Source organism: Lutra lutra, chromosome 2 (genome assembly GCF_902655055.1).
Source record: "Lutra lutra chromosome 2, mLutLut1.2, whole genome shotgun sequence".
NCBI lineage: Eukaryota > Metazoa > Chordata > Mammalia > Carnivora > Mustelidae > Lutra > Lutra lutra.
Genome location: NC_062279.1, coordinates 141,863,654 through 141,889,260, shown reverse-complemented (window position 1 = coordinate 141,889,260; position 25,607 = coordinate 141,863,654). Strand labels below are relative to the sequence as shown.

At 43.0% G+C, this 25,607-nt stretch overlaps 2 protein-coding genes across 3 annotated transcripts in view; both read left to right on the top strand.

Moving 5' to 3' along the window:
* Positions 1-4,413: 4,413 nt before the first annotated feature.
* Positions 4,414-25,607, top strand: part of POLN (DNA polymerase nu) — a 154,738-nt gene continuing 133,544 nt past the window's right edge. The window contains exons 1-3 of the mRNA XM_047718644.1: positions 4,414-4,586; positions 5,204-5,314; positions 22,396-22,539. Of these exons, the coding sequence (XP_047574600.1) occupies positions 4,574-4,586; positions 5,204-5,314; positions 22,396-22,539 (268 nt within the window). The 5' untranslated portion in view covers positions 4,414-4,573. The remainder of the gene's footprint in view (positions 4,587-5,203; positions 5,315-22,395; positions 22,540-25,607) is intronic.
* On the top strand, positions 5,204-20,408 carry HAUS3 (HAUS augmin like complex subunit 3). Of its 2 annotated transcripts, XM_047718645.1 has the most exons (5): positions 5,204-5,314; positions 5,925-6,960; positions 8,141-8,580; positions 11,121-11,349; positions 20,075-20,408. In XM_047718645.1, the coding sequence occupies exons 2-5, from the start codon at positions 6,052-6,054 to the stop codon at positions 20,306-20,308; spliced, it is 1,812 nt and encodes a 603-aa protein (XP_047574601.1). In that variant the 5' UTR covers positions 5,204-5,314; positions 5,925-6,051; the 3' UTR covers positions 20,309-20,408. The 2 variants fall into 2 exon arrangements, with proteins under 2 accessions (XP_047574601.1, XP_047574602.1); XM_047718646.1 differs by lacking the exon at positions 5,204-5,314 and having other exon boundaries at positions 5,674-6,960.

Genomic DNA, 25,607 nt, shown 5'->3' with positions numbered 1-25,607 from the left:
CTTCGCTGCTGCCTCCAGTCACTGGAGTCACTCAACTCCAGTTGAATGAAAGTGGAACCCCACCACGCCCCCACCATCTCCCAACCAGGTGCCCTTGCTCCCGGCCTTCTGACTTTGCTCCTGGCCCTGGGGTGGGGGCACTGTCCTGTGAGGACAGCTTGGCCCATGGGGTGGTCAGCCTTAGAGTAGACAGCAGGTGTTCTTAGCCACGTGCACTTTCCACACAGCTGCTGTTGGCTGGCAGGGGTACACCCTGAGTAACCTTCCTTGGACCTGTCCTTGGAGTCCCCAGAATATCCCAGGCATGGCCTCTGCCTGCTGCTGTGCAGGGTGGGGATATGAAATGGTGTGGTCCCAGCACAAGGCAACTAGGGGCAAAATGCTCGGGTAGTGGGGAGATGGGTAGCCAGAACAAGACTTCCTCCCCCCACCCCTAGGGCATGACAGCGCACTGGAAATGGTTCAGTGATCCCCTCCAGCAGGTTCTGGGGTGTCTGGGAGAGGACCTGCACCCACCTCCACCCTCCCCCAGCAGGAAGCAGCACTCACCTCTTGAACCTGGAGACCCCTGGGAGCACCTCTGGAAAACAAGGGAATTCCTGCTGAGAACACAGCTGGGTTTGGGGTGTGAATATAAATGAGCGACTTTTAAATTCCAAATATCGCTAGGACTTTAAATCACCGCCACCTTTTATGGAGCTCAGAAGGGCTCCAGCAGCTGTGCTAAGCACTCTGTGAAATCAGAGCCCGCTGTCCTCACGCTGGGCCCATCTCAAAGATGGGAAAACTGCGGCTCAAAGCAGGTACCCACCTTCCCCAAGTCATCCCCTGAGTCGGGGTGCCTAGGAATGAACCCTAGTCCTCAGGGAAAGCCTTCTGGCCACCAGATTCCATCTCCATATTCTGCCTGGATTATAGGCAGTGCCCCTCAAGGGGGACGCCTGCCTCCATGTCAGCCTTCCTGCCCAAGCTCTTGTTGGCAGGCAGAAGGACCTCAGGTGGTCTTGTTTTCCCCACCCCCAAAGCCTTCAGAATGAATCCCAGAGGACTCCTTTCTCCCCATCTGCCTCTGCACCTTCAATGCTTGCTTCCCACTCTGGCCCTTGCTCCCTTCCATCCCCACGCACTCACCAGCCTCCCAGCTCCCAGTCCCCTCTCTGACCTGCTCCTATGTGTCTTCCCAATACACTTCTGCTAGGATTAGGGCCCCCAAAATTGGGTGGCAAGGCTCTTTTCATGCCATTTCCTTTCCTCCTTTCCCAGTCCCTAGCTACTCCAGGCCCCCAGTGCAGGCTAACTGCATGAGGATCTTTCCAGAATGTAAATGGGATTATGCCACTTGCCCGTTTAGCTCCCAGTGGCTCTCAACTGCCTCCTTGTTGCCTTCTGCCTCCTCAGCCTGTCTGGGGGGTCTTCATGAGACCCCGAACTCCCCATCAGGCCCCTCACTGCCCCCTTCCTCAACCCCTTTATCCCCAAACTCTTCCCATCCCCAGTTGAACTATCTTGGTGAGCCCCTGCCCCCAACCTGTTCCTGAGTTTTTACTTTTGTTACATGAATATCAATGTGATGGAAGACAGAATCACTTTCTTCACACCCTCTTCCTTGATACCCTCTGCTTGCTTCTGACTAGGCAGGATTAATAGGAAGAATGGAGTGCCACTTTCTTGCTCAGCTAGATGCTGAAAGTCACCCCTCCTGGCTCTGGGTTCTGCCCTCAAGGCAGCTCCCAGCCCCTCCAGGAGCCAGCTTGCTCCTGCTCTCCCCCAGATGGCATCCGTCACTGGCCACCTTTTTGTCACTTTTGTTACTGAGAATGTCACTCCTCTGCCTGGAAAAGCCTCCAACTCCTCTCGTTGTTTGAGAATGGAGCCCTGCCCATACCCAAACCTGCATCTAAAAATAAGTGATCTTTAACATCAGACTTCTATCTAGTATTAAACTATTTAAAAACATATTGTCCAGAACCTAGAATACTTTTTAGTATCAGCAGGAGAAAGAAGATTTCTACAGGAAGGAGAGGAGAAAAAGCAATCTGCGAGCCCACCATGGCTCACAGCTGGGCGTGGACGCTGCTGAGGGCCTGGCCTGCCTCCTTCCACCACAGCTCATTTGTGGGTTCCCTTCATCTTTTGACTCTGTAAGGACCCCACTAAAACCCCGAACGATTTTGATTGGAGCAAAGAAACCTCATCTTGGAAGTATGTGTAACCGTTTTGCTTCTTCAATCCCAAGTGCAGCCGAAGTACAGGAATGCCCTGATGAGATTTCAAAGCCAGCTTCGGGGGCTTCATGATTAAGCCCACTGTATGTTGTTTGTACTCTGGGAGCTAATAACATCGCGATTCCTACTTTATGTTTTTATGGCTTATTTATTTATTTATTTATTTATTTATTGGCCCCACAAACATCTTTCAAAGTAATAATCATGGTCAGCAATTCAAAGTCATACGGAGAATTTGTGGGCCCAGGAAATGACCCAGGAGTTGCACTGAAATGTAGGATTCTAGAACAGTTCCCTATGCTTTATCCTCCTGTCCATTACCCTCCTGTCCCACCGGAATCTTTCCAAAAAGCAGCCCCTTCTCCTCCTCTAAGTTCCTCTTCACAGTCTATAAACATCCCCAAGTTCCTCTCATCTGAAAACAAAACAAACCCAAACCCTTCCCCCACCCGCTCCCCAGGGTAATTCTGCTCCTCTCTCTCCCCCAAACTTTGCCTCCTCAGCGAAATGTCCTAAGGCGCTGTCTGCACAGTCTCCACTTCCTCCCAGGCGGCTGGACTCCTGTGGGTGTGGGGAGGCACGAGTCCCCATCCCTGCCCCCCAGGTCAGTGGCCAAGGGGAGTTCTCCTGGTCCATGGGCTCCAACCTTGCTTCTGAGCTCACCAGTCTCCTCCCTGGTCTAGTCCCAGCTTGTTTCAGGCAGGATATTAATCTGAATTTTTTCCCCTGTAATCTTTGCTTTTCAGATCATTTTAGGCTTTATTGCCTTTCAGAAGAGAAAAAAAAAAAAAAAACAAATGAAGGATTAATAAGTATCTTCCACTCAAGATGCATCCATGATTTCTGCCTTAGACGGTTCTTTTTTTTCCCTCCCCGTAAAAAGATTAAGAAAAATTATTCAGAAAGACTTCTGCCCTTCCATTTCCCCCCCGAGACTACTTCGTCTCGGACAAGCCACCTTCAGGTCATTGGATGCTGGGGGTGAGAGAACCGGCTCTGGGGTAAGGACAGGGCCGGAAGCACGTACATCGGGAGGTCAGTCTGTGGAAGACTGGGGAGGGAAACGACTGGCGGTAGGGATGCAAGTGGCCGCTGCCGCATGCCGAGGGCAGCCCCGCAGGTGTGACCGCTCCGGGTTGTAGGGCATCGGCCAGGTGCGCACGGACTGCGCAGGTGGGGTGCAGGGGTCTCCCCACTCGTGGACTGACCACCCACATCCTCGGCCTGGGACAGTCCTTGGAAACAGCTTCCCTCTTGACTCACCTCCCCCATACACTACCACGTACGTTTCTATATTTTCAACTCTAAGTTGTATTTTGAGGGGCGCCGGGGCGACGCAGACGGTGGAGCGCCTGCTTTCGGCTCGGGTCGTGATCCAGGCTGCCAGATCGAGGCCCGCATCAGGCTCCCTGCTCCGCGGAGAGCGCGCTTCTCTCTCTGCCGCTCCCCATTCCCCGTGCTCCTGCTCTCGCTCTTAAATAAGTGAATAAGCCTTTTTTTAAAAAGTTGTGTTTTGAAAAAGGAATGTAGAAAAATCGGCTTTTGCTTCGAGGCCCGGCGAGGGCTCGTGGATTGCGGGCTTTGCAAGACACTGCTCAACGCCGAAGCCGGTAAAGTGAGTCAGGACAGCCGAGCCAGAGCCGCCCCAGACGAGATCCGCCCGCTCGGGGTCCCGCAGCGCGTCCGCTCCCGGGACCTGCCGAGGGGCGCGCTCGTCGGAACTGGTCCTGGCGGCCCCGGGCTGCGGCCGTCCGTCCCTAAAAACGACCTACTTAGAGAATGCGGGTCTGGGGAACTGGACGGCAGGACCGCGAACCCGCCTGCGTTGAGGTGCCAGTCCTGGGTCGCCGACCTCCGCAGCACTCCGGAAGCCAAATCCCGACCCGCCCCAAGTCCCCCACCCTGGCCGGCGCATCCCGGCTCCGCCCCCGCGGCAGGGAGCCAACCAGCTCGCCCGCACCGCGGGGCGCTGGGCCGGGGGGCGGGACAGCGCCCTGCTCAACTCCGCCCCAAAGTCCCTCCTCTCCAGGCTTGCCTCTTCCGACGCCGCGCCTGCGCAGACGGTCAAGCCACGCCCTGCCTCTGCCCTCTGCGCGCGCGCGGTGGCAGCACTCCCGTGAGGCAGTGCGAGACGCGGAATGCGGCGGCGGGCTTCTGAGGGACGCCAACGGAGCTTCCAGAGGTGAATGGCGCCGGCCTCTCCGTTCCGGGGCGTGGGGCTGTGGGAGCGGCGCCGATTTTCTCTCCAGGCAACCCTGGGGACTCCTTTCAGGCGCGCGGGTACTTGTCCGCGCGGCACAGTCGGGGTCCGCAGGGGTTGGAGCTACGGGAGAGGGCGAGGAGTGCGAATGCCAGCGGGAGGTGGGCGTCGGCGGGGAGCGCGTAGCCGGGGAGAGTGAGGAGCCTTCCGGTGGGGGTCGAGGCGGGGGCGGGGCAGGGCCGCGGGCGGGTCCTCTCGGGCGGGCGCGGGGGTCGAGGGCCGGTGGTCTGGTGCTCTTGGGGCGGGCGGGGCCGCGGGCGGCTGGTCTCGCGCGGCGGGGGCGGGGCCTGGGCGGGGGCGGGGCCGCGGGTTCCGGGGCCAGTGCGGCTAGGGTCTGTGCGGTTTACCTTTAACGCTGGGCTGTGTTACTGACCTGCATCCGTGTCGCACGTGCGTTTGTGCGGCCGGCCACCGTCCGTCGGGCTCCCTTAGGGAGGTCATCGTGGTGGTTCGGCGGGGCGTTGGCTACAGACCCGCAAATGCCCGTGTGTTTTTACCACGGGTGCTTAGTTCTCCGGGGCTCGTGCCCTGGCGGGTACTTGGTGCTCGGGTTTGGGGTTATTTTGCTTTAGTTTTTTGTTCGGAAGTACAGTTGAGCTACACGGTTGTGTTAGTTTTGGGTGCTCGGCATAGCGACCTGGTATTTGTGCACCTTGCGAGACTGGTGCCGGCCCTCACCGCACAGCGTGACAGTTTTCTTCTTTCGTTGAGTTTTAAGGTCAGTGTGAGGGCGGTTCTTCAGTCTTGAGCCCGCCGTTGCCTGCAGTAGCTGGACCGTCTGTGGACATCGGTTCCTGTGCGAATGGCTGGTACTCACTGAGTCGCGGAGGTTAGCATCTTGTTGACTCTTCTTCGGGGACATTACTTATTTGTTTTCTTACTTGGGGACGGCGGGTTGGGGGAAGAGGCTGCGCAGCCACAGGCTGACTTGGACTGGTTTAGACATTTATTCTGAATTAAAGACTGAATGCATGAACTCATCTGCTCCGTAAGATACAATGTGTTTTTAATGACTATCTTTGGAAAGACTTTTTTTTTTTTTAAGATTTTATTGATTTATTCAACAGAGAGAGAGAGATCACAAGTAGGCAGAGAAGCAGACAGAGAGAGAGGGGGAAGCAGGCTCCCTGCTGTGCAGAGAACCTGATGTGGGGCTCGATCCCAGGACCCTGAGATCACGACCTGAGCTGAAGGTAGAGGCTTAACCCACTGAGCCACCCAGGCGCCCCTGGAAAGACTTTTCTTGCTAAGCGGGTTTTCATTGTTTTAAAGTGTTCTCAGTAATATCTTAGTTTATTTTGTTTATCTTCATCAAACATTTCAGCTATAACTCCCTCTGGGTTAGATGGTTCCCAGATGTTGTCATATTTATCAGTATTGCCCATTTACAAATAACAGTCATTTTATTTATGGTCTAATACTTGTTTTTCCTCCCCCAGGAGAAGTCAAATTCTAAAAATATTTTTTCCCTTCTCTATGGACTTGACATAAATTTAATATTGGGGTTTATTTTCTAACTATCAACATAAATCCATATCCGTTACAAAGAAATTGGGTATTTAAACCATGAGTTGTGGAAAAGAGTTTGTGGAAACATTAAAAAAAATCAATTATCCTAAAGCTGATACTCTTAATGGGGAAGATTTTGACTGGTTGTTTGAGACTGCTGAAGATGAATCATTTCTGAAGTGGTTTTGTGGGAATGTGAATGAACAGAATGTATTGTCTGAAGAAGAATTGGAAGCTTTTAGCATTCTTCAAAAATCAGGCAAGCCTATCCTAGAAGGAGCAGCATTAGATGAAGTTCTTAAAACCTGTAAGACTTCTGATTCGAAGACATCTGCCCTGGATGACAAAGTGCTAGATAAATTAGAGATTGAGGTTCAAACTCTGCAGAAATTAAAGAACCTAAAAATTCAGCGACGTAATAAATGCCAGTTGATGGCTTCCGTAACAAGCCACAGATCTCTGAGGTTAAATGCTAAAGAAGAAGCAGCCACTAAAAGGCTGAAGCAGAGTCAAGGAATTCTGAATGCTATGAATACTAAGATAAATAGTGAACTTCAGGCGCTTACTGATGGAGTTGCTAAATTGATGATGTTCTTCAGACATTCTAATTTGGATCAAGGGACAAACCCACTGGTGTTTTTATCTCAGTTTTCCTTGGAAAAATATCTAAGCCAGGAAGAGCAAAGCACAGCCGCATTAACCTTATATACCAAAAAACAGTTCTTTCCCGGTATACATGAAGTAGTTGAAAGTTCAAATGAAGAAAATTTTCAACTGTTAGATATACAAGCACCATCTGTTTGTGATAATCAAGAAATCCTTGAGGAGAGACGGCTAGAGATGGCAAGGTTGCAGCTAGCCTACATTTGTGCTCAACATGAGTTAATTCACTTGAAAGCTGGTAATTTAAGCATGAAGTCAAGTATACAGTGGGCAGAGGAGAATCTTCATAGCCTCTCTAGCAAGGTAAACATGAGAAATGAGACTGGATTCCTATAGTAATTATTGTTCATAATGGAAGACGTATTAATATTACAGTACTTTAGGAAGGGGGATGAAACAAGTACATTTGTAACAATGTAAGAAATGTAAGATAAGTTACATTTTCTTATTTTGTGTTTATTCAGTGCTTAGTTTTGATGTGTGTCAGTGTTTCATACAAATAGATCTTCATATCAGTGGAGGGCAAAAATAGTAATTATAACCCAATTACAGTAGCTAATTTTAAACAGTACTTTTTCTGAATTTGAAATTTGTGTTGGTTCAGACTCAGAGGACACTGAAATTCCCTCTTTTATGATGTTTGGGTAAAGAGCCTTGTTGCTTTGTTATGGGTATTCTGCCTTGTTTGCTCCTTGTTTGGTGCTGCTGAAGTCCGGGACCCAATTCAGTGGACTGAAACCCTGACTTTTTAGTTGAGAATGTATAGATATAGTGCACATATCCAGCTGGACTCTTGGAAAGCTTGCTGCCTTGATAATTTAACCCCTAGGTAACTGAGTGAAAATATAGCTGAAACTGAATATGAGCACCAAGTTAGTTCATGTTACTGACACAGACTTTAGAATAAAGTATGAAGTTCTGTCACTCTTTACAAGTGCTAAAAAATCAACTGACAGACTAGGAGAATAGCTACTGGGATACTTTTTTTTTTTTTTAAAAGATTTTATTTATTTATTTGACAGATAGGGATCACAAGTAGGCAGAGAGGCAGGCAGAGAGAGAGGAGGAAGCAGGCTCCCTGCTGAGCAGAGAGCCCGATGTGGGGCTCGATCCCAGGACCCTGGGATCATGACCTGAGCCGAAGGCAGTGGCTTTAACCCACCACTGAGCCACCCAGGCACCCGATAATTTTTGTTTTGAGAAAAACTTAGTGTACATTTGTATTCAGTGATTTCTGTGCTACAGGGGGTGTGTTTTTGGTAGCCATTACTGTATATATATGGTAGTAATAGTATTAAAACTTAGCAGTTTACTTTTGGCTTAGCCTACGCTTTCCCTTTTTTAAGCTGTGATTTTGGCTTTTGTTAACATGAAATTAGTTTTTATTAGCACATTATCTGATAAACTAAAATGGAAGTAAAATTATGTTAAAACTTTCAACTTTATACTTATTGTTTTAAATGTAATTGCTTTTTCTGTGTAGGCTCTAGGCAAAGATAATTTGGATGCTAAAATTTCTAACTTGAAGAGTGAGATTCTGAAACTCGAAGAACAAATCTCTCATATAAAAGATAAAAATTTGCCTACTGTGGTAAAAGAGAATGCCCAGTTATTGAATATGCCCGTTGTAAAGGGAGATTTTGATCTACAGATTGCTAAACAAGACTGTTATACAGCAAGACAAGAGTTAGTTTTAAATCAGTTGATAAAGCAAAAAGCATCTTTTGAGCTTCTACAGTTATCATATGAAATTGAGTTGAGAAAGCATTGGGACATACATCGTCAACTTGAAAATTTGGTTCAAGAACTTAGTCAAAGTAATAGGATGCTCCACAAGCGATTAGAAATGCTAACAGACCCATTAGTATCTCAGCAGATAAATCCAAGGAATACCATTGATACTAAGGACTATTCTACTCACAGGTGTGTATCTTTGTTTCTTTAGTAATTCTTTTGTTTTTGTGAAATACTGTAGAGTAAGTTTGAACTAATACTGTGGAAGTTTATTTATTTATTTATTTGACAGAGATCACAAGCAGGCAGAGAGGCAGGCAGAGAGAGAGGAGGAAGCAGGCTCCCTGCTGAGCAGAGAGCCCGATGCGGGGCTCGATCCCAGGACCCTGAGATCATGACCTGAGTCGAAGGCAGCGGCTTAACCCACTGAGTCACCCAGGCGCCCCACTGTGGAAGTTTAAAACATTTTTCACTCTGTTTTTGGCCCTCTGTTCTCTTCTTTCATTTTTCTCACGTACGACTCATTCATTTTGAATATTTTGCTCCCTTTTCCATCTGGGAGTAGCTGTTTTAGAGCTGAGGTGGATGGGTTGGTGGAGTGACTGTACAAGGTCTTACTCACCTTTAGGCACCATTATTTAGATGCCTTATTTGAGATTGAGGCAGGAGTTTTAACTACAGGGAGTTCGAATACAGCTTGGTGTGTTGAATAGAAACACACCGGTATTGCTAGGCAGAGAACTGATTGCATTCAGAGAAGGTGTCAGCAGAGAGAAGAGGCAGAAACTGACTTTGTTTTTGGTCAGGTGAATCTGTGAAAATGAATGCTTCCTCCTAGCCTCTTCTGGATGTCAAACCAGTTGATGGTATAGGGATACAAAAATTGGAGGACTAAAGTAGTCAAAGTCCTCAACAATCTGGATCTTACTCCTGATTTTTTTCGAGTTGTAGAGGAAAATCATCTATTCTTTTTGTTTTTAAGATTTTATTTGTTTGAGAGGGGGAGAGCAAGCACAAGCAGGGAGAGGGACAGAGGGAGAAGCAGACTCCCTGCTGAGCAGGGCACGGAATGTGGAGCCCAACGTGGGGCTCGATCCCAGGAGCCTGTGATCAGAACCTGAGCCGAAGGCAGACACACACAATCCACTGAACCACCCAGGCGCCCCTCCTTTTTTTTTTTCTTATTAATGAGGTGGGGGACATGGAAAGGGTGACACTGACATCATGAGTTAAGAATAGTTCCCCCTGGCACCTGGGTGGCTCAGTGGGTTAAGCCTTTGCCTTCAGCTCAGGTCATGATCTCAGGGTCCTGGGATTGAGTCCCACGTCGGGCTCTCTGCTCTGCAGGGAGCCTGCTTCCTCCTCTCTCTCTCTGTGCTTGCCTCTCTGCCCACTTGTGATCTCTCTCTGTCAAATAAATAAAATCTTTAAAAAATAATAATAATAAACAAATAAATAAAAAAAGAATAGTTTCCCCTGAAGTTGTGTAGTCACATCCCACAACAAAATCCACAGCCTTGGACTTGAACCAGTTTTATGAAGTCTGTTGCAACTTGTTAAAATAATTAAAATAATTTAAAAAATACATATTTTTGAAATTAAAGAAAAAGAACAAACCTTTTTTGTCAGAAATATATAGAAAATGCTGCCTCACATTTTTCCATTTGTTCCAAAGGATTTTCTGCCATTAATGTTTGAAATGTTAAAGTGGCCTAATATTCATTAGGAATTTAATTAAACAAATATGGATAAGACTGAAGTAGCAAGTTTACTATTTCTGTAGCTCTTTATTGCTTACATTTTTTTTACGTTTTATATTTTGTTTTTAATTTTTTTCTTTTAAATCCAATACCATCCTAGAATGATAGGTATGTGACATGAAAAATTTAGTCTCAGAGGTTGACCTGATGCAGGTATCAAAAGACAGCCAGAACTCAGACCTGGGTCTTCTGTTTCAACTTCATTGCTATTTCTGTTATATCATACTCGTGTTCTGTGAAAACAGTGTTTTCTTGGGCGGTATTTCTGAAACATACTTTGTTTGAAATAGGGTAATGGCAGTTAAAAGTCAAAAAATATATTTAAAATTTGGGAGATGAAAAAGTGGGAAGCAGGTAACAGTAATTATAATGTGTGTTTCTGTAATGAGATAGTATTTTCTTTTTCTTTTTCCTTTTTTTTAAAGATTTTATTTTTTGACAGAGATTACAAGTAGGCAGAGAGGCAGGCAGAGAGAAAGAGAGAGGGAAGCAGGCCCCCTGCTGAGCAGAGAGCCCAATGCAGGACTCAATCCCAGGACCCTGAGATCATGACATGAGCTGAAGGCAGATGCTTAACCCACTGAGCCACCCAGGGGCCCAGTATTTTATTTTTCTTAAAGGTTTTATTTATTTGGGAGAGAGCATGATAGAGGGAGAGAGAGAGGCGGAAGCAGACTCCCCACTGAGCAGGGAGCCCGATGCAGAACTGAATCCTGGGATCATGACCTGAGTGGAAGGCAGAAGCTTAACTGACTGAGCTACCCAGGTGCCCTGTAATGAGTTAGTATTTTAGCTGGAATGTTTTTGGTTGCTTGATTTAGCAGTAGACAGATTAATTTTTTTCCAGGTTAATATTTTTAATCTGTTACATATCCACAAAGATACCCAATACCCAATATAAAGATTATAATTTTGAAAATTGTACTGATTTGAGAATTTTCACCTATAATTTTTATTTTCAAATTTTAGGCTTTATCAACTTTTAGAAGGAGAGAATAAGAAAAAAGAATTATTTATAACCCATGGAAACCTGGAGGAAGTGGCTGAGAAATTAAAAAAGGATGTTTCTTTAGTACAAGGTCAATTGGCAGTTTCTGCTCAAGAACATTGTTTCTTTCTGTCCAAACTGAATAATGATGTGGACATGCTTTGTGACACCTTATATCAAGGAGGAAATCAGCTTTTGCTTAGTGATCAGGTGGGTACTCACCATCGTAACCAAAGATGCTATAAAAAAAAATATGCTTGTTGTTGGGGCGCCTGGGTGGCTCAGTGGGTTAAGCCTCTGCCTTCAGCTCGAGTCATGATCCCAGGGTCCTGGGATCGAGCCCCATATGGGGCTCTCTGCTCTGCGGGGAGCCTGCTTCCTCCTCTCTCTCTGCCTGCCTCTCTGCCTGCTTGTGATCTCTCTCTGTCAAATAAATAAATAAAATCTTTAAAAAAAAAAATATGCTTGTTGTAAAAGATGCTAAAGATAACGTTAACATGAGGAAAATACTACCCCAAATCCTATTGCCCTACTATAAAATTTATTTTTTTATATCCTATTGTTTGTTCACATATAAATATATTTTTCAGATTATTTTGATCAATGTACATAGAATTTTTAAGAAGAAATTCTGTGGGGCGCCTGGGTGGCTCATTGGGTTAAAGCTTCTGCCTTCGGCTCAGGTCACGATCCCAGGGCCCTGGGATCGAGCCCCGCATCGGGCTCTTTGCTCAGTGGAGATCCTGCTTCCTTTCCTCTCTCTGCCTGCTTCTCTGCCTACTTGTGTTCTCTGTCTGTCAAATAAATAAATAAAATCTTTAAAAAAAAGAAAAAGAGGGGCGCCTGGGTGGCTCAGTGGGTTAGGCCGCTGCCTTCGGTTCAGGTCATGATCTCAGAGTCCTGGGATCGAGCCCTGCGTCGGGCTCTCTGCTCAGCGGGGAGCCTGCTTCCTCCTCTCTCTCTGCCTGCCTCTCTGCCTGCTTGTGATCTCTCTGTCAAATAAATAAAATCTTTAAAAATAAATAAATAAATAAATAATAAAAAATAAAAAAGGAAAAAAAAAGAAATTTTATAAGAAATTTCAGACATAAAAGGTTACCTAACGTTTACACTAAAAATTTAAAGAAAAAATCAAACCACCCCTGTATTTTACCTGTCTCAGCAAATAGAGGGCTTTTACCTTTGAAGTGCTCTGTGACAGCTTGCTTCTCCTAATAGCATTTCCTTTCCTTCTTCAAGGAGAACTACATTTAATTATATCATTTGCTTGCTTTTGTTTATACTTTTATTGTGTATATATATTCTTAGATTGTATATATATTTTTAAATTTTATTTATTTGAGAGAGAGAGCGCATGAGCATGTGCATGAGTGGGGAGAGGAGTAGAGGGACAAGCAGACTCCCCACTGAGCCGGGAGCCTGGACGTGGGGCGCGATCCCAGGATCCTGGGATCGTGACCTGAGCCGAAGTCAGGCACTTAACTAACTGAGCCACCAGGTGCCCTGCTAGACTGTGTATTGTTTAGTTTTAGATGTTTTTGAAGTTTATGTATGTGGTTTCTTATTCTATTGTTTACTAACTTGATGAATATTAAGATGCTGAGTTTCATCCATGTTGCCGTATGTAAAGCTCTAGCTCATTTATAGTTTTTGTTGTTGTTGTTGTTGTTTTAACCTATTTATTTATTTGAGAGAGAGTGCACATGTGCACGGGGAAGGGTCAGAGGGAGAGAATCTCAAGCAGACTCCCTGCTGAGCTCGGTTGGGCTCCATCTCACAACCCATGAGAGCATCCAGACTCTTAACCAACTGAACCACCCAGGCACCCCTGTAGTTTTCTCTTTTATGTAGTTAGTATTCCATTTTATGAAATCTGACAGTTTAATTATCTGTTATGTTGACAGACATCTAAGTTATTTTCAGTTTTTGCTATTGTAGATTGTATTGCTGAAGATGGCCTTCCTGGGTGTCTCCCAGCTGCACACATGTGCACACGTGCACACTCACATTTTTTTCCATATAAGCAAATTGTCCCATCACCATTTATTGAGGCGTACGATAAAAATAAAATCCTTCTCTTTCTGGTGAAAAGAGCTTCTTGTGGAATAAAAGATCCTTAAGTGTTTTTTGCCTTCATGTCTCTTGCGTTAGACACTGTGGGCAGGACCAGTTAAGTCTAAGAGTCTTTTGGAGGACCCAGGTGATTCCTGTCTGGCATGTATTTCTATCCAGGGGCTCTTCCACTTCTGGACCATTCTGATCTTATGATTGTGGGTGTACTGTGAGTCCTTGGCTTATTATGAAGGAGGTCTCCCATTTGATGTCCCATGTTCTGTGGACCTTGGACTGATTTTTCTCCCACTCATCTTGTGAGTCTCAAGAATCGTAGGTTCTGATTTTCCAAGATTGGCATTTGCCCTAGAGTAAAGCTACTCCTAGACTTGCCTTAGCAATGTGGGATGTTTTATGGACTTACAGCTCCTTTTCTGTCTTGTTACTCTTCATTGGTTTTAGGAAGCTTTTGTTTTGCTAATTTTTAAAAATATTTCATTTAGCCTTTTACATTTTTCTTTTTTTTTTTTTAAGATTTTTTATTTATTTATTAGACACAGAGATCATAAGTAGGCAGAGAGGCAGAGAGGGGATGGGGAGGCAGGCTCCCTACTGAGCAGAGAGCCTGATGCGGGCCTTGATCCAAGGACTCTTGAGATCATGACCTGAACTGAAGGCAGAGGCTTAACCCACTGAGCCACCCAGGTGCCCCTTCACTTTTTTCTTATGGGAGGATATGGATAACTTGCCCACCTTTCCTTGGAGCAGGAATGCTTGTGATTAATTTTTTTTTAAATAATGTTTTTATTGTGAAATACAGAAAATGTAAAATTATAGCTTTAACCATTTTTTTTTTTTAAGATTTTATTTATTTACTTGACAGAGAGAGATCACAAGTAGGCAGAGAGGCAGGCAGAGAGAGAGAGGAGGAAGCAGGCTCCCTGCCGAGCAGAGAGCCGGACATGGGGCTGGATCCCAGGACCTTGAGATCATGACCTGAGCCAAAGGCAGAGGCTTAACCCACTGAGCCACCCAGGTGCCCCAGCTTTAACCATTTTTAAGTGTACAATTCGGGGGCATTAAGTACAAAAGTACATACACAATTCAGTGGCATTATGTACAAAAGTACATTCACATATTGCGCAACCATGACCATTGTACATTTCCATAGCTTTTTCATCATCCCGAATAGAAACATTAAACAGTAACTTTTCACTCCTTCCTCCCCAGCCCTGATAAATTCTATTCTACTTTCTGTCTCAGTGAATTTATCCATGTTGTAGCATGTGTCAGAATTTTATTCCTTTTTTATGGCTGAGTAGTACCCCATTGTTTGCATATAGTACATTTTATTTATCTGTTTGTCTGTTGATGGTCACTTGGGTTGTTTCCACCTTTTGGCTGTTGTGAATAATGCTGCTGTGAACATGGGTTATACAGGTATGTGAGTCCTTGTTTTTGTTTATTTTGGGTATATCCCTAGGAGTGTAATTGCTGGATCATGTGGTAATTCTATATTTAATTTTGTGAGGAACTACCTAACTTACACAGCAGCTGTGTATCTAAGTTTAAAATTGTGGTGAATTATTATCCTGGTGGTTTGAATTACGGTGAATTGAACCATTTAGTATTACATAATGATCTTCTCTATTCTTACTGCGCTTTTTGTCTTAACATTCTTTTATTATTAATATTTTTTAATTGCTCTTTTTTTTTTAAAGATTTTTATTTATTTATTTGACAGAGAGAGATCACAAATAGGCAGAGAGGCAGGCAGAGAGAGAGGAAGGGAAGCAGGCTTCATGCTGAGCAGAGAGCCCGATGCGGGACTCGATCCTAGGACCCTGAGATCATGACCTGAGCCGAAGGCAGCGGCCCAACCCACTGAGCCACCCAGGCGCCCTATTATTAATATTTCTATGCCATCTTTTTTTTTGTTAGTATTTGAAGGTATAAGATTTTCACATTTACTTACACATCTTTTTTATTTTTCCTTTTCACTTAGCATTATGAAATAAACATTTTTCCTCTGAACAATTTTAATTATTAATGTTATAGTAATTTTTGTAACCAGTCCACTGTTGAATATTTTTTGGTAGTTTTCATTTTTTTTGTTTGCTCTTGAATGCTATCACATATATCTTGTGTATGTAGCTTTTTGTTGTTGAATCCTTACATTTGGATGAATTCTTGGAAGTAGGATGATTGAGTTTCACAGGTATTTCCTTTTTTTTTTTTTGGCCTTTGATGCTGACATATTGCTTTTCTGAGGGGTCACACCTATTTTCCTTGTTACCAGCACTGTTTATTTTTTTATTTTTTTTTTTTTTATTTTATTTATTTGTCAGAGAGAGAGAGAGAGAGAGAGAGCACATGGGAGCACAGGCAGACAGAGTGTCAGGCAGAGGCAGAGGGAGAAGCAGGCTCCCTGCGGAGCAAGGAGCCCGACATGGGGCTCGATCCCAGGATCCCGGGATCATGACCTGAGCCGAAGGCAGCCGCTTAACCAACTGAGCCACCCAGGCGTCCCACCAGCACTGTTTAAATGTCTACTGGATACCATCGATCATATGGTATACCATCATTTTATGAATTGCTTAAAAAAAAAAGCCTTTCTGTTAAATAGGCATGATACGTTTTAAAAGATTTTATTTATTTATTATTTATTTTTTTATTTTATTTATTTATTTTTTAAAGATTTTATTTATTTATTTGACAGACAGAGGTCACAACTAGGCAGAGAGGCAGGCAGAGAGAGAGAGGAGAAAGCAGGCTCCCCGCTGAGCAGAGAGCCCGATGTGGGGCTCTATCCCAGGACCCTGGGATCATGACCTGAGCCGAAGGCAGAGGCTTTAAACCACTGAGCCACCCAGGCACCCCAAAGATTTTATTTATTTATTAGAACACACGAGAGCTAGAGAGAGCACAAGCAGGGGAAGGGGCAGAGGGAGGAGCAGGCTCCCCACTGAGCAGGGAGCCAGATGTAGGAATTGATCCTAGGGATCACAACCTGAGCTGAAGACAGTCACTTAACCATCTGAGCCACCCAGGCATCCCCACACAATACTTTCTTATTGAGAATTTTTATTAAATACTTATTAGAAGATACCTTTTAGGTGTGGGTAGATTTTTATCGTATCACTCTTGAATGTATACATTAAATGAAATATACACGGTTAAAATGGTTAGGATATTTCAAAGCTTCACACTTAACATGCAGTTCTTCTGTGATATTTTTGGACTCAAAGTAGTTGTCTTTATTTTTCTATGCTATTCATTGAGAATGTTGGTGTTAGCAGAAGACTAATAATCCAATTTAAAAATTCTTTTAAAAATTCTTGACTAGAGCTTTCTCCAAAGAAGACATACAGACAGTCAACAGGTATCTGGGTAGTTGCTCAGTGTCACTCATCATCAGAAAAATGCACATCAAAACTGCAATGAGATATCACCTTATACCTGTTAGAGTGGCTAGTAGTAAAAAAGCAAAATTGGGGCACCTGGGTGGCTCAGTCGCTTAAGTGTCTGACTCTTGGTTTTGGTTCAGGTCCGATCTCATGGTTCCTGGGTCTGCATCCAGCTGCTTGGTCTGCCCTTCCCTAGCTCACCCGCTTATCCATGTGTATGCACTTTGTCTTTCTCAAATAAATCTTTAAAAAAAAAAAAAAAGCAAAATCAAAAAGTGTTGGTGAAAATGTGGAGAAATTAGAACCCTTGTACACTACTGGTAGGAGTCCAAAATGGTGCAGCTGCTGTGGAAAACAGTATGGAGTTTTCTCAAAAAAATTAATGATCCCTATGATCCAGGAATTGCACTTCTGGGTATTTATTTATTTATTTATTTATTTTTAAAGATTTTATTTATTTATTTGACAGAGAGAGAGATCACAAGTAGGCAGAGTCTGGCAGAGGGGGGGGGGTGAAGCAGGCTCCCTGCTGAGCAGTGAGCCCGATGCGGGGCTCGATCCCAGGACACTGAGATCATGACCTGAGCCGAAGGCAGTGGCCTAATCCACTGAGCCACCCAGGCGCCCCACTTCTGGGTATTTAAACAGAAGAACTGAAATCAGGATCTTGAAGAATTATTAACACTCCTACATTCATTGTAATTATTCCTAATAGCCAGGTTATGGAAACAACTTAAATATCTACCAATGGAGGAATGGATAAAGAAGATGTGATATATACACACAAAGTACTATTCAGCCTTAATAAATAGAAATCCTATAATATGTGACAATATGGATGAACCTTGAGGAAATTATGCTGAATGAAATAAACCAGTCACAAGGACAAATAATGCATGATTTCAGTTATAGAGATATCTTAAATAGTCAAACTCAACAGAGGCAGAGGGAAGAACATTGGGATTGGAGGGGGAAACGGGTTGTTAACCAACAGATACAAAGTGTCAGTTCTGGAAGGTACATCCATGCTCTAAAAAGTTGTACCTGTAGGGGCGCCTGGGTGGCTCAGTGGGTTGAGCCGCTGCCTTCGGCTCAGGTCATGATCTCGGAGTCCTGGGATCGAGTCCCGCATCGGGCTCTCTGCTCAGCAGGGAGCCTGCTTCCCCCTCTCTCTCTGCCTGCCTCTCTGCCTGCTTGTGATCTCTCTCTGTCAAATAAATAAATAAAATCTTTAAAAAAAAAAAAAAAGTTGTACCTGTAGTTAGCAGTACTGTTGTACTCTTATAAAAAATCTGTTAAGGGGGAGATCTCATGTTAAGTGTTTTTATCAAAATAAAAAATTTTTTTAGTGTTGATGATAAAACATTTCTTACTAGTGGCTAATAATTACATGATGCTCTCAATTATAAATTGCTATGGGTTTCAGATGTTTTAAAATGTGAAAGATTGCATCCTAGAATCACTAAAGTATGGTGATTTCACTATAATCTTATTGAGAGTCATCATTTAATGTTTTTCCCTAACCCAGTAAAATATAAAAATGCCTTCTGTATAAATTTTAATTTTCACTTTTGTTATTAATGAGGGATATTTTTCAGTATCTATAGGAATATTATTTTAGCAACTATTAAGATCTTTAGTACTGAAACTGAAGGTGAGATTGTAGTTTCTCATTCAAGTTTACCAAGTTTTTCTTCAAGGGAACCACTTAATGTAAGTATTACTTGATTTTGTTAAAGTGTAATTACTCTCTGAAACTGGCATTTATGACTGGTGTAAAGCAGTCATTCTTGAATTTGTTTATTAGAATCACCAGGGAGCCTGTTGGAGTTTGAGTAATTTAGTGTGGCGTGGGGTGCAGGCATTTGTATTCATATTTGTATTCACAAATACCCCAGGTGATCCCCATGCTTGTGGACCACGGTGAGAATGTACAAAAGGTTGAGATAGAGCTATAGATTTTCTCTTTGGTGATAGTGGCTGGAAATTTACAGAAGTTGAATACATGATTAGAAAGCCATGGAAACTTGTTAATAAACAGCTTTTGGTGTTAGGAAGTGAGGCTGTATGTTAAATGTAAAGGGTCTGGCATGTCTAGGTTCTTTTTCTTTATTATTATTATTTTTTTAAGATTTAGGGGTGCGTGGGTGGCTCATTCAGTTAAGCATCTGTCTGCCTTTGGCTCAGGTCATGATCTTGGGGTCCTGGGATTGAGTCCCACATCTGGCTTCCTGCTCAGTGGGGAATCTGCTTTTCCCCTCTTCCTCTTTCTCTGCCCCCTGCTTGTGCTCTCTCTTTTGCTCTCTCTCAAATAAATTAATATTAAAAAAAAATAGAAGATTTTGTTTACTCATTTGAGTTAGAGAGAGAGAGCATGAGCATGGGGGAGAGGCAGAAGGAGAGGGAGAAGCAGGCTCCCTGATGAGCCAGGAGTCTGCCAGGGGGTTAGAGTCTAGGACCTAGAGATTATGACCTAAGCTGAAGGCAGATGCTTAACCATCTGAGCTACCCAGGCAACCCTTTTTTTGTTTGTTTGTTTTAAAAATTTTATTTATTTGAGAGAGCGAGAGAGGACAGCAAGCATGAGTGGGTGGCATGTTTAAGTTCTTAAGGAGGAGAATTACATGGCAAGTTGGGGTTGTTGAATGTTACATGTAATTCTATCTTCTGTAACACTGTGAAAAAAAGAAAAATGGAGATTTCTGTTGAGGTGATTCTTTTATGGGTAATTGCTTCATTTCAAGACTTTCTCAGTACCACTTTTATCTAGCGTAGACCAAGATTAGGCTAAAACAAGGTGCAGTCGGTTAAGTGGAGTATAAGCTCCATGAAGGAGATGGTGTTCTTCTGTCAGTAGTCTCTCAAACAGTGCTTGGCACATGGTAGACTTCTGGTAATAGGCTGAATGCATGAATATGCACTACAGTGTACGTATCAAGGACTCTTCAGGGAGGAACAGTTTGCTTTGAATCCCTTAAAATTACCTATGAAAAGCTGTTGCAATTGATTTTACATAGAATTTATATTAAACCTGTGGATTTTTAGGGGTGCCTGGATGGCTCAGTCGTTAGGCCCTGCCTTTGGCTTAGGTCATGATCCTAGGGTGCTGGGATGGAGTTCTGCATTGGGTTCCCTGCTTGGTGGGGAGCCTACTTCTCCCACTCTCACTCCCCCTGCTTGTGTTCCCTCTCTCGCTGTGTCTCTTTCTGTCAAATAAATAAATAAAATCTTTAAAAAACCCTTTTAATTGAAGTTCATTTTTCATTAAAATCATGGGAGAAGCGGATGCCCTGCTGAGCAGGGAACCAGAGTCAGGGCTCCATCCCTGGACCTTGAGATATGTCCTGAGCGATAAAGACTGAGCCACCCAGGTGCCCCTATTGTTTGGATTCTTTGCCTGTAAATTACATTTTAAATTTATAATTGCTATTACAAATAGTGCTTTTGTAGTAAAAGCATTTTTATTTTCTTTTTAGGAGTTAACAGAGCAGTTTCATCAAGTTGAATCCCAGTTGAATAAGCTAAATCATCTTCTTACTGATATTCTTGCTGATGTGAAGACAAAGAGAAAAATTTTGGCATCTAATAAACTGCATCAAATGGAAAGAGAATTATATGTATATTTTTTAAAAGATGAAGATTATCTGAAAGATATCGTGGAGAATTTAGAAAACCAGTCAAAGATTAAGGCTGTTGGTCTCGAAGATTGAAAATTACTAAAAACTGAATCTTTACTAAATATGCTATGTTTTAATGTTTTATATATTAGGAAAATAGATCTAATAAACCCTACTAATATTTTAAATTTGAGGCCAATGGAATATTTCATTTAATTCAAGTATCACATTGGTTTGTTTTTTTCTGTGTATAGTATGTTCGAAGTACCAGTGCTTTTTTGAATTGAACATTTGCTTGGTGGCATTGAGTTCTGGTAACTTTCTACTTACAGGGAAAGAATATTATTATATAATGTAAATATTTCTTAATAGAATTAGTTCTCTCTCTCCTTCACTATTTTTTTAGAAATGGAAATTTTCTACTGTTAAATATTTTAAACCTTTGCAGAACTTAGAATCAGCATTGTTAAACCTGTGGACCTTAATATATGGAATAGCCAATTCCCCTCGTATTTGGTTATAAAGTAAAACTCAGCCACTCAAACTGTAATTCCTGTAATTCCCTGCTGTAGACTTTGAGACTCTCTGCTCCTATTTGTGCCCTGTGTCCTGTGCCCCAGGACCCAGCTACTAAAATGAACAATGGTCATTGTTCATTTTAGTAGCTGGGTCCTGGGGGCTCAGAATTTCTACAGGACAGATCTTAATGGTACTTGGAGTTCCATGTGACTTACACATTTTGGAAATACCGTACAAGTGGTTTCTCGGAGGATGTGTAATGCTATTTTAATCAGTTTCTCTGGAGTGAAAATACTTAAGTCTTAGATTGTATTAGTTGGGATACAAATATATTATTTGGACAAATAGAAATTATTTTGAGTAGTATGAAATCATTTGGGGTAGCTTATGTATCCATTATAACATCAAATGCTTCTTGAGTGCTTGATTTATATGTGGCCTGTGATACATATAACACAAGATTTATAGAGGAACAAGAAGCTAGAGTATTACCTTCAAGAATATTCCTAAAAAAAAATGGGGCGCCTGGGTGGCTCAGTGGGTTAAGCCCCTGCCTTCGGCTCAGGTCATGATCCCAGGTCCTGGGTTCAGGCCCCACATCGGGCTTTCTGCTCGGCAGGGAGCCTGCTTCCTCCTCTCTCTCTGCCTGCCTCTCTGCCTACTTGTGATTTCTCTCTGTCAAATAAATAAATAAAATCTTTAAAAAAAAAAAAAAAGAATATTCCTGCTCCAGAATATATTGCCTTTTTAATATGGAATGCCAGTCTAAAAGCTATGCATTTTAGGTGGTATTTGTGGAATTCTTTAATTATATCCATCAGAACATGGGTACACTTAGGTGACAGATAAGTCTTGATAATTTTTATAATCCGTTGAACAAAAATATCTTGCCAATTATAGTATTTTTACATTATTGAAAAATTTATATTTATTAAATAAATCTAAATATGCATGAAAAATTTATAACAAATGTTGTCTAAGATTTTGGTATTAGCTCCTCATGGGCAACTTGTTCCTTTTTAAATTTTTTTCCTATTCTAGAGTGGAATAGAGAATTTATTTCAAATTTTTCTTTTCTCCAGTAATGTGGAAAAATATGTCACCTGGTTTCCTGGCTCATGAAAGCAAATTCTGTTCAGATTTGTGCCAGATAGGATAGATGCATGACCAGCTACTTGATGATTTGTACTGTCTCTTCCAGACCTTTACTGGCCCAGCCCAGGGGCCAGTAGAGCTGAGCAGTAAGCACAAGATGATGTCAGGTTGTGTGTCTATCAGATAAATTACCCAAGTCCATTAAATATTTTTATTTAATTAAATTTGATTAAAAATTAAAATAATTTTTCTGTAATTAGATTTGTATATTTGAAGATTATAACAGCCATTGGCTTCAGACCTCAGGAAGTAACATGAATAGGTTGCTTGCTTCAAAATTGTTTGACTAGAAAATGTATTCTTTGTTCCCTGTTTACCAGGATATTCCAGGTGAGCCTCTGTCTTGCTCCATTCTTACTTTTGCATCATTGATTATGGAGGCAACTGCTACCTATTTTCCATGGTCATTATTAGAGTAATTTGTATGAATGCCTCTGGCTGTAATGTGCTGCTTACTTTGAAGTCTCAAAATTAATATGTGGATGTTATGTTTATCTTATGTTTAGGATTTATGAAAATGGAAAATTATGAGGCATTTGTAGGCTTTGATCTCTGTGAGATACCACTCTCCAGTGTTGCACAGAAGATCATGTCTGCTATGCATTCAGGTGATTTAGTGGAGTCTCAGAATTGGAGAGAGAATGAAAAGAGTGAGTAATTTTTCTAATCATCTTTCTATCTTTTGTTACCTTGAATGTTAATTATTTCTTAAGATTTGAAAAGGAAACAGCAGAATTGTTCTCAGGAACCTTCTATTGTGTAGGGAGGTTTTTGCTACAGACAAATGGAGCCTGGGTCTTGGTTTATTCTCATTCCATTATGACTGAGCATCTCACTAGAGTGCACATTCTCTCGGCCCTTACTGCTTTAAAATGGAAACACTGTCTTCCTTATCCCAGACATTTCTGTCGGACATTTCCTGAGAATCCGAGTCAGCTGTTTCAGTAACCTCAGAAGAGCTAGTCTCTTTCACAGTGCACCTTGCTTCGGCCTTAGCTCTCCGGTTATTGGACACACGTGGACATAGTACTTCCTTGCTGTGTGTGGTGGATGGGAGAAGGGGGTTTGACTGTATGTCTTATGCTGCCCGAGAGCTATGAGCTCTCAGGTGTGTGTGTTTATGATGTGATGTCACATAGCAGTGGCGTGGGTGCACAAGTGTGACTGAGACTTTCGGAACACCAGTTCTTTGTTTTACTTGCAAAGCAGTTTGTTGTTGCTTGTGTCTTAATATTTAAGTCTGGGCCAATAATTTGTCGTTTCTTTTCTGCGTAGTAAGTTATACGGGAGATATAATTGAGTGATTGTGACAAAGTCATTGAGAGCGTTGACAAATAGTGCAAAAGCTATGTAAGTGTAGTTTCTTGATTAAGATATAGTAGCACCGAACATTGCGGTCTGTTTGTATTTAGGCATCTGTTGCTCATGAGCCTCATAATAGAAGGTCGTTGGTAAATGAACTGCTAGGAAGTTTTGGGTATGGAACACATACCTAGCAGTTGATAATGTTTTGGGGGATGGGGGTGTGGGTAGTAAAGAAGATAAATATTTAAACGTCGAAGAGTTTTTTCCTTTATTCTGTATACTTTCTAAAATAGCAGTGGGCACTTGACAGAGGTGGAAATATACTTCCCTTTAAAAACTGATAGGAGGGGCGCCTGGGTGGCTCAGTGGGTTAAGCCGCTGCCTTCGGCTCAGGTCATGATCTCAGGGTCCTGGGATCGAGGCCCGCATCGGGCTCTCTGCTCAGCAGGGAGCCTGCTTCCCTCTCTCTCTCTCTGCCTGCCTCTCCGTCTACTTGTGATCTCTCTCTGTCAAATAAATAAATAAAATCTTTAAAAAAAAATAAATAAAAACTGATAGGAATAAAAAATAAATAGTGATAGGAATAATGAAATGCCTCTGGTAGCTTCAGTTTGAGTCTCACTTGAGAAAGATTTAGGGCCGTTAGCCCATCATGTGAACTCTCTTGTGATGCTCTTCAAATACCCTATAAAATTGTGTAGTTTTCACAAATTTATTGAGAGGTAATGGGAAAAGATACTATTTTTCTTTTAAGTGTTACTGCATTTGGAAAAATCGCATACATTTCACAAAGATTCTGTATTGTCTATTGCTGAACAACACTGTTACTACAAACTTAGTGATATAAAAGAAGGCATATTTGTTATCTCCCAGTTTCTGTGGGTCAGGAGCCTGGGCATAACTTGGCTTCATCCTCTGCTGGGCTAGAATGCGGACATATCCTCAAGAGCTCAGGTCTTATCTGAAGCCCAAATGGAGGTCATTTGCTTCCAGTTCACAAGGTTGTTGGCAGATTCAGTTCCTTATAGGCTCCTGGGCTGAGAGCCTCTGTTCTCCCCAGCTCTTCACTGTAACCCACCCTCCATTCCTTTCCACGTTGTTTTCCTGAGGCTCAGCTTTACTGACAGCAGCTTGCTTTTTCTCTGGCGAGACTGACATCACAGTCTTCTGCGACGTGATTGTGAACTTCCTGTCACAGGTGCTGTACTCTGGGTGATGAGTAAGCCAGGAAGTCCCACCTGCACTCAAGGGTGTGAGTACTAGGGGGCAGGGGTCATGGGACCACCCTGGAATCCATCTGCTACAGACTGCTCACCAGTTTTAGTTCTTACTTCATGTGGATTTGGTTAAGTTGAGTTGCTGGTGGGTTGTTGATGCATGATGCTGGACCTGAGATCTAGTTGCTTCTTGGACTCTAGTCACAGGCTGAGCTGTAATTGTGTCACACCCTTATCTCTTTTTTAATTTAATTTAACTTTATTTATTTGAAAGAGAGACAGAGATAGTGACAGAGATAGCGAGAGAGCACGAGCAGGGAGGAGCTGGAGCAGGGAACCCAACATGGGCTCCGTTCCAGGGCTTCAGGGACCATGACCTGAGCTGAAGGCAGATGCTCAGCCCACTGAGCCACCCAGGCACCCCGACCCTTACCTCTTAAAAGGAGAATACTATAAATCTGCATTTCATTTCTAAAGCCCATTTTGTACTAAATAAATATAAAAATTGAACTCCTAATTCAATGAGAGTAACTACAGATATTTGTTATTACAAACAAGTAAAACCAAACATTAGTGTTATATGTCACTTCAGGGTTTACGTGTCTTACGTGCTGGGCTGAGGGATGTCAAGATGCACACCCAGTAAGGGTTGGACTGTGTATGTCTTCTTGCTGCAAGATTGATCTTTTTTTTTCTTTTTTTTAAGATTTCATTTATTTATTTGTTAGAGAGAGAGGCAGGCAGAGCGGCAGCAGAGGCAGAGGGAGAAGCAGGCTCCCTGCCGAGCAAGGAGCCCGACTCGGTTCTCTATCCCAGGACCCTGGGACCACAACCCGAACTGAAGGCAGCTGCCCAACCGACTGAGCCACCCAGGTGTCCCAGAGTGATCTTTATTTAAAAACCCTCTGCTATGGGGCACCTGGGTGGCTCAGTCATTAAGCATCTGTTTTCAACTCAGGTCATGATCCCTGGGTCCTGGGATCTGACCCCATGGTGGGCTCCCTGCTCGGTGGGAAGCCTGCTTCTCCCTCTCCCTCCGCTTGTGTTCCCTCTCTCGCTGTTTCTCTGTCAAATAAATAAAATCTTTTATGAATACATACATACTTACCTATTCTCTGCTGTGAAAACACAAAATATGCAAAAACTTAAACTATAGTTTAACGAATGAAGATAAAGAGGATTTCCAATGTCCTTGC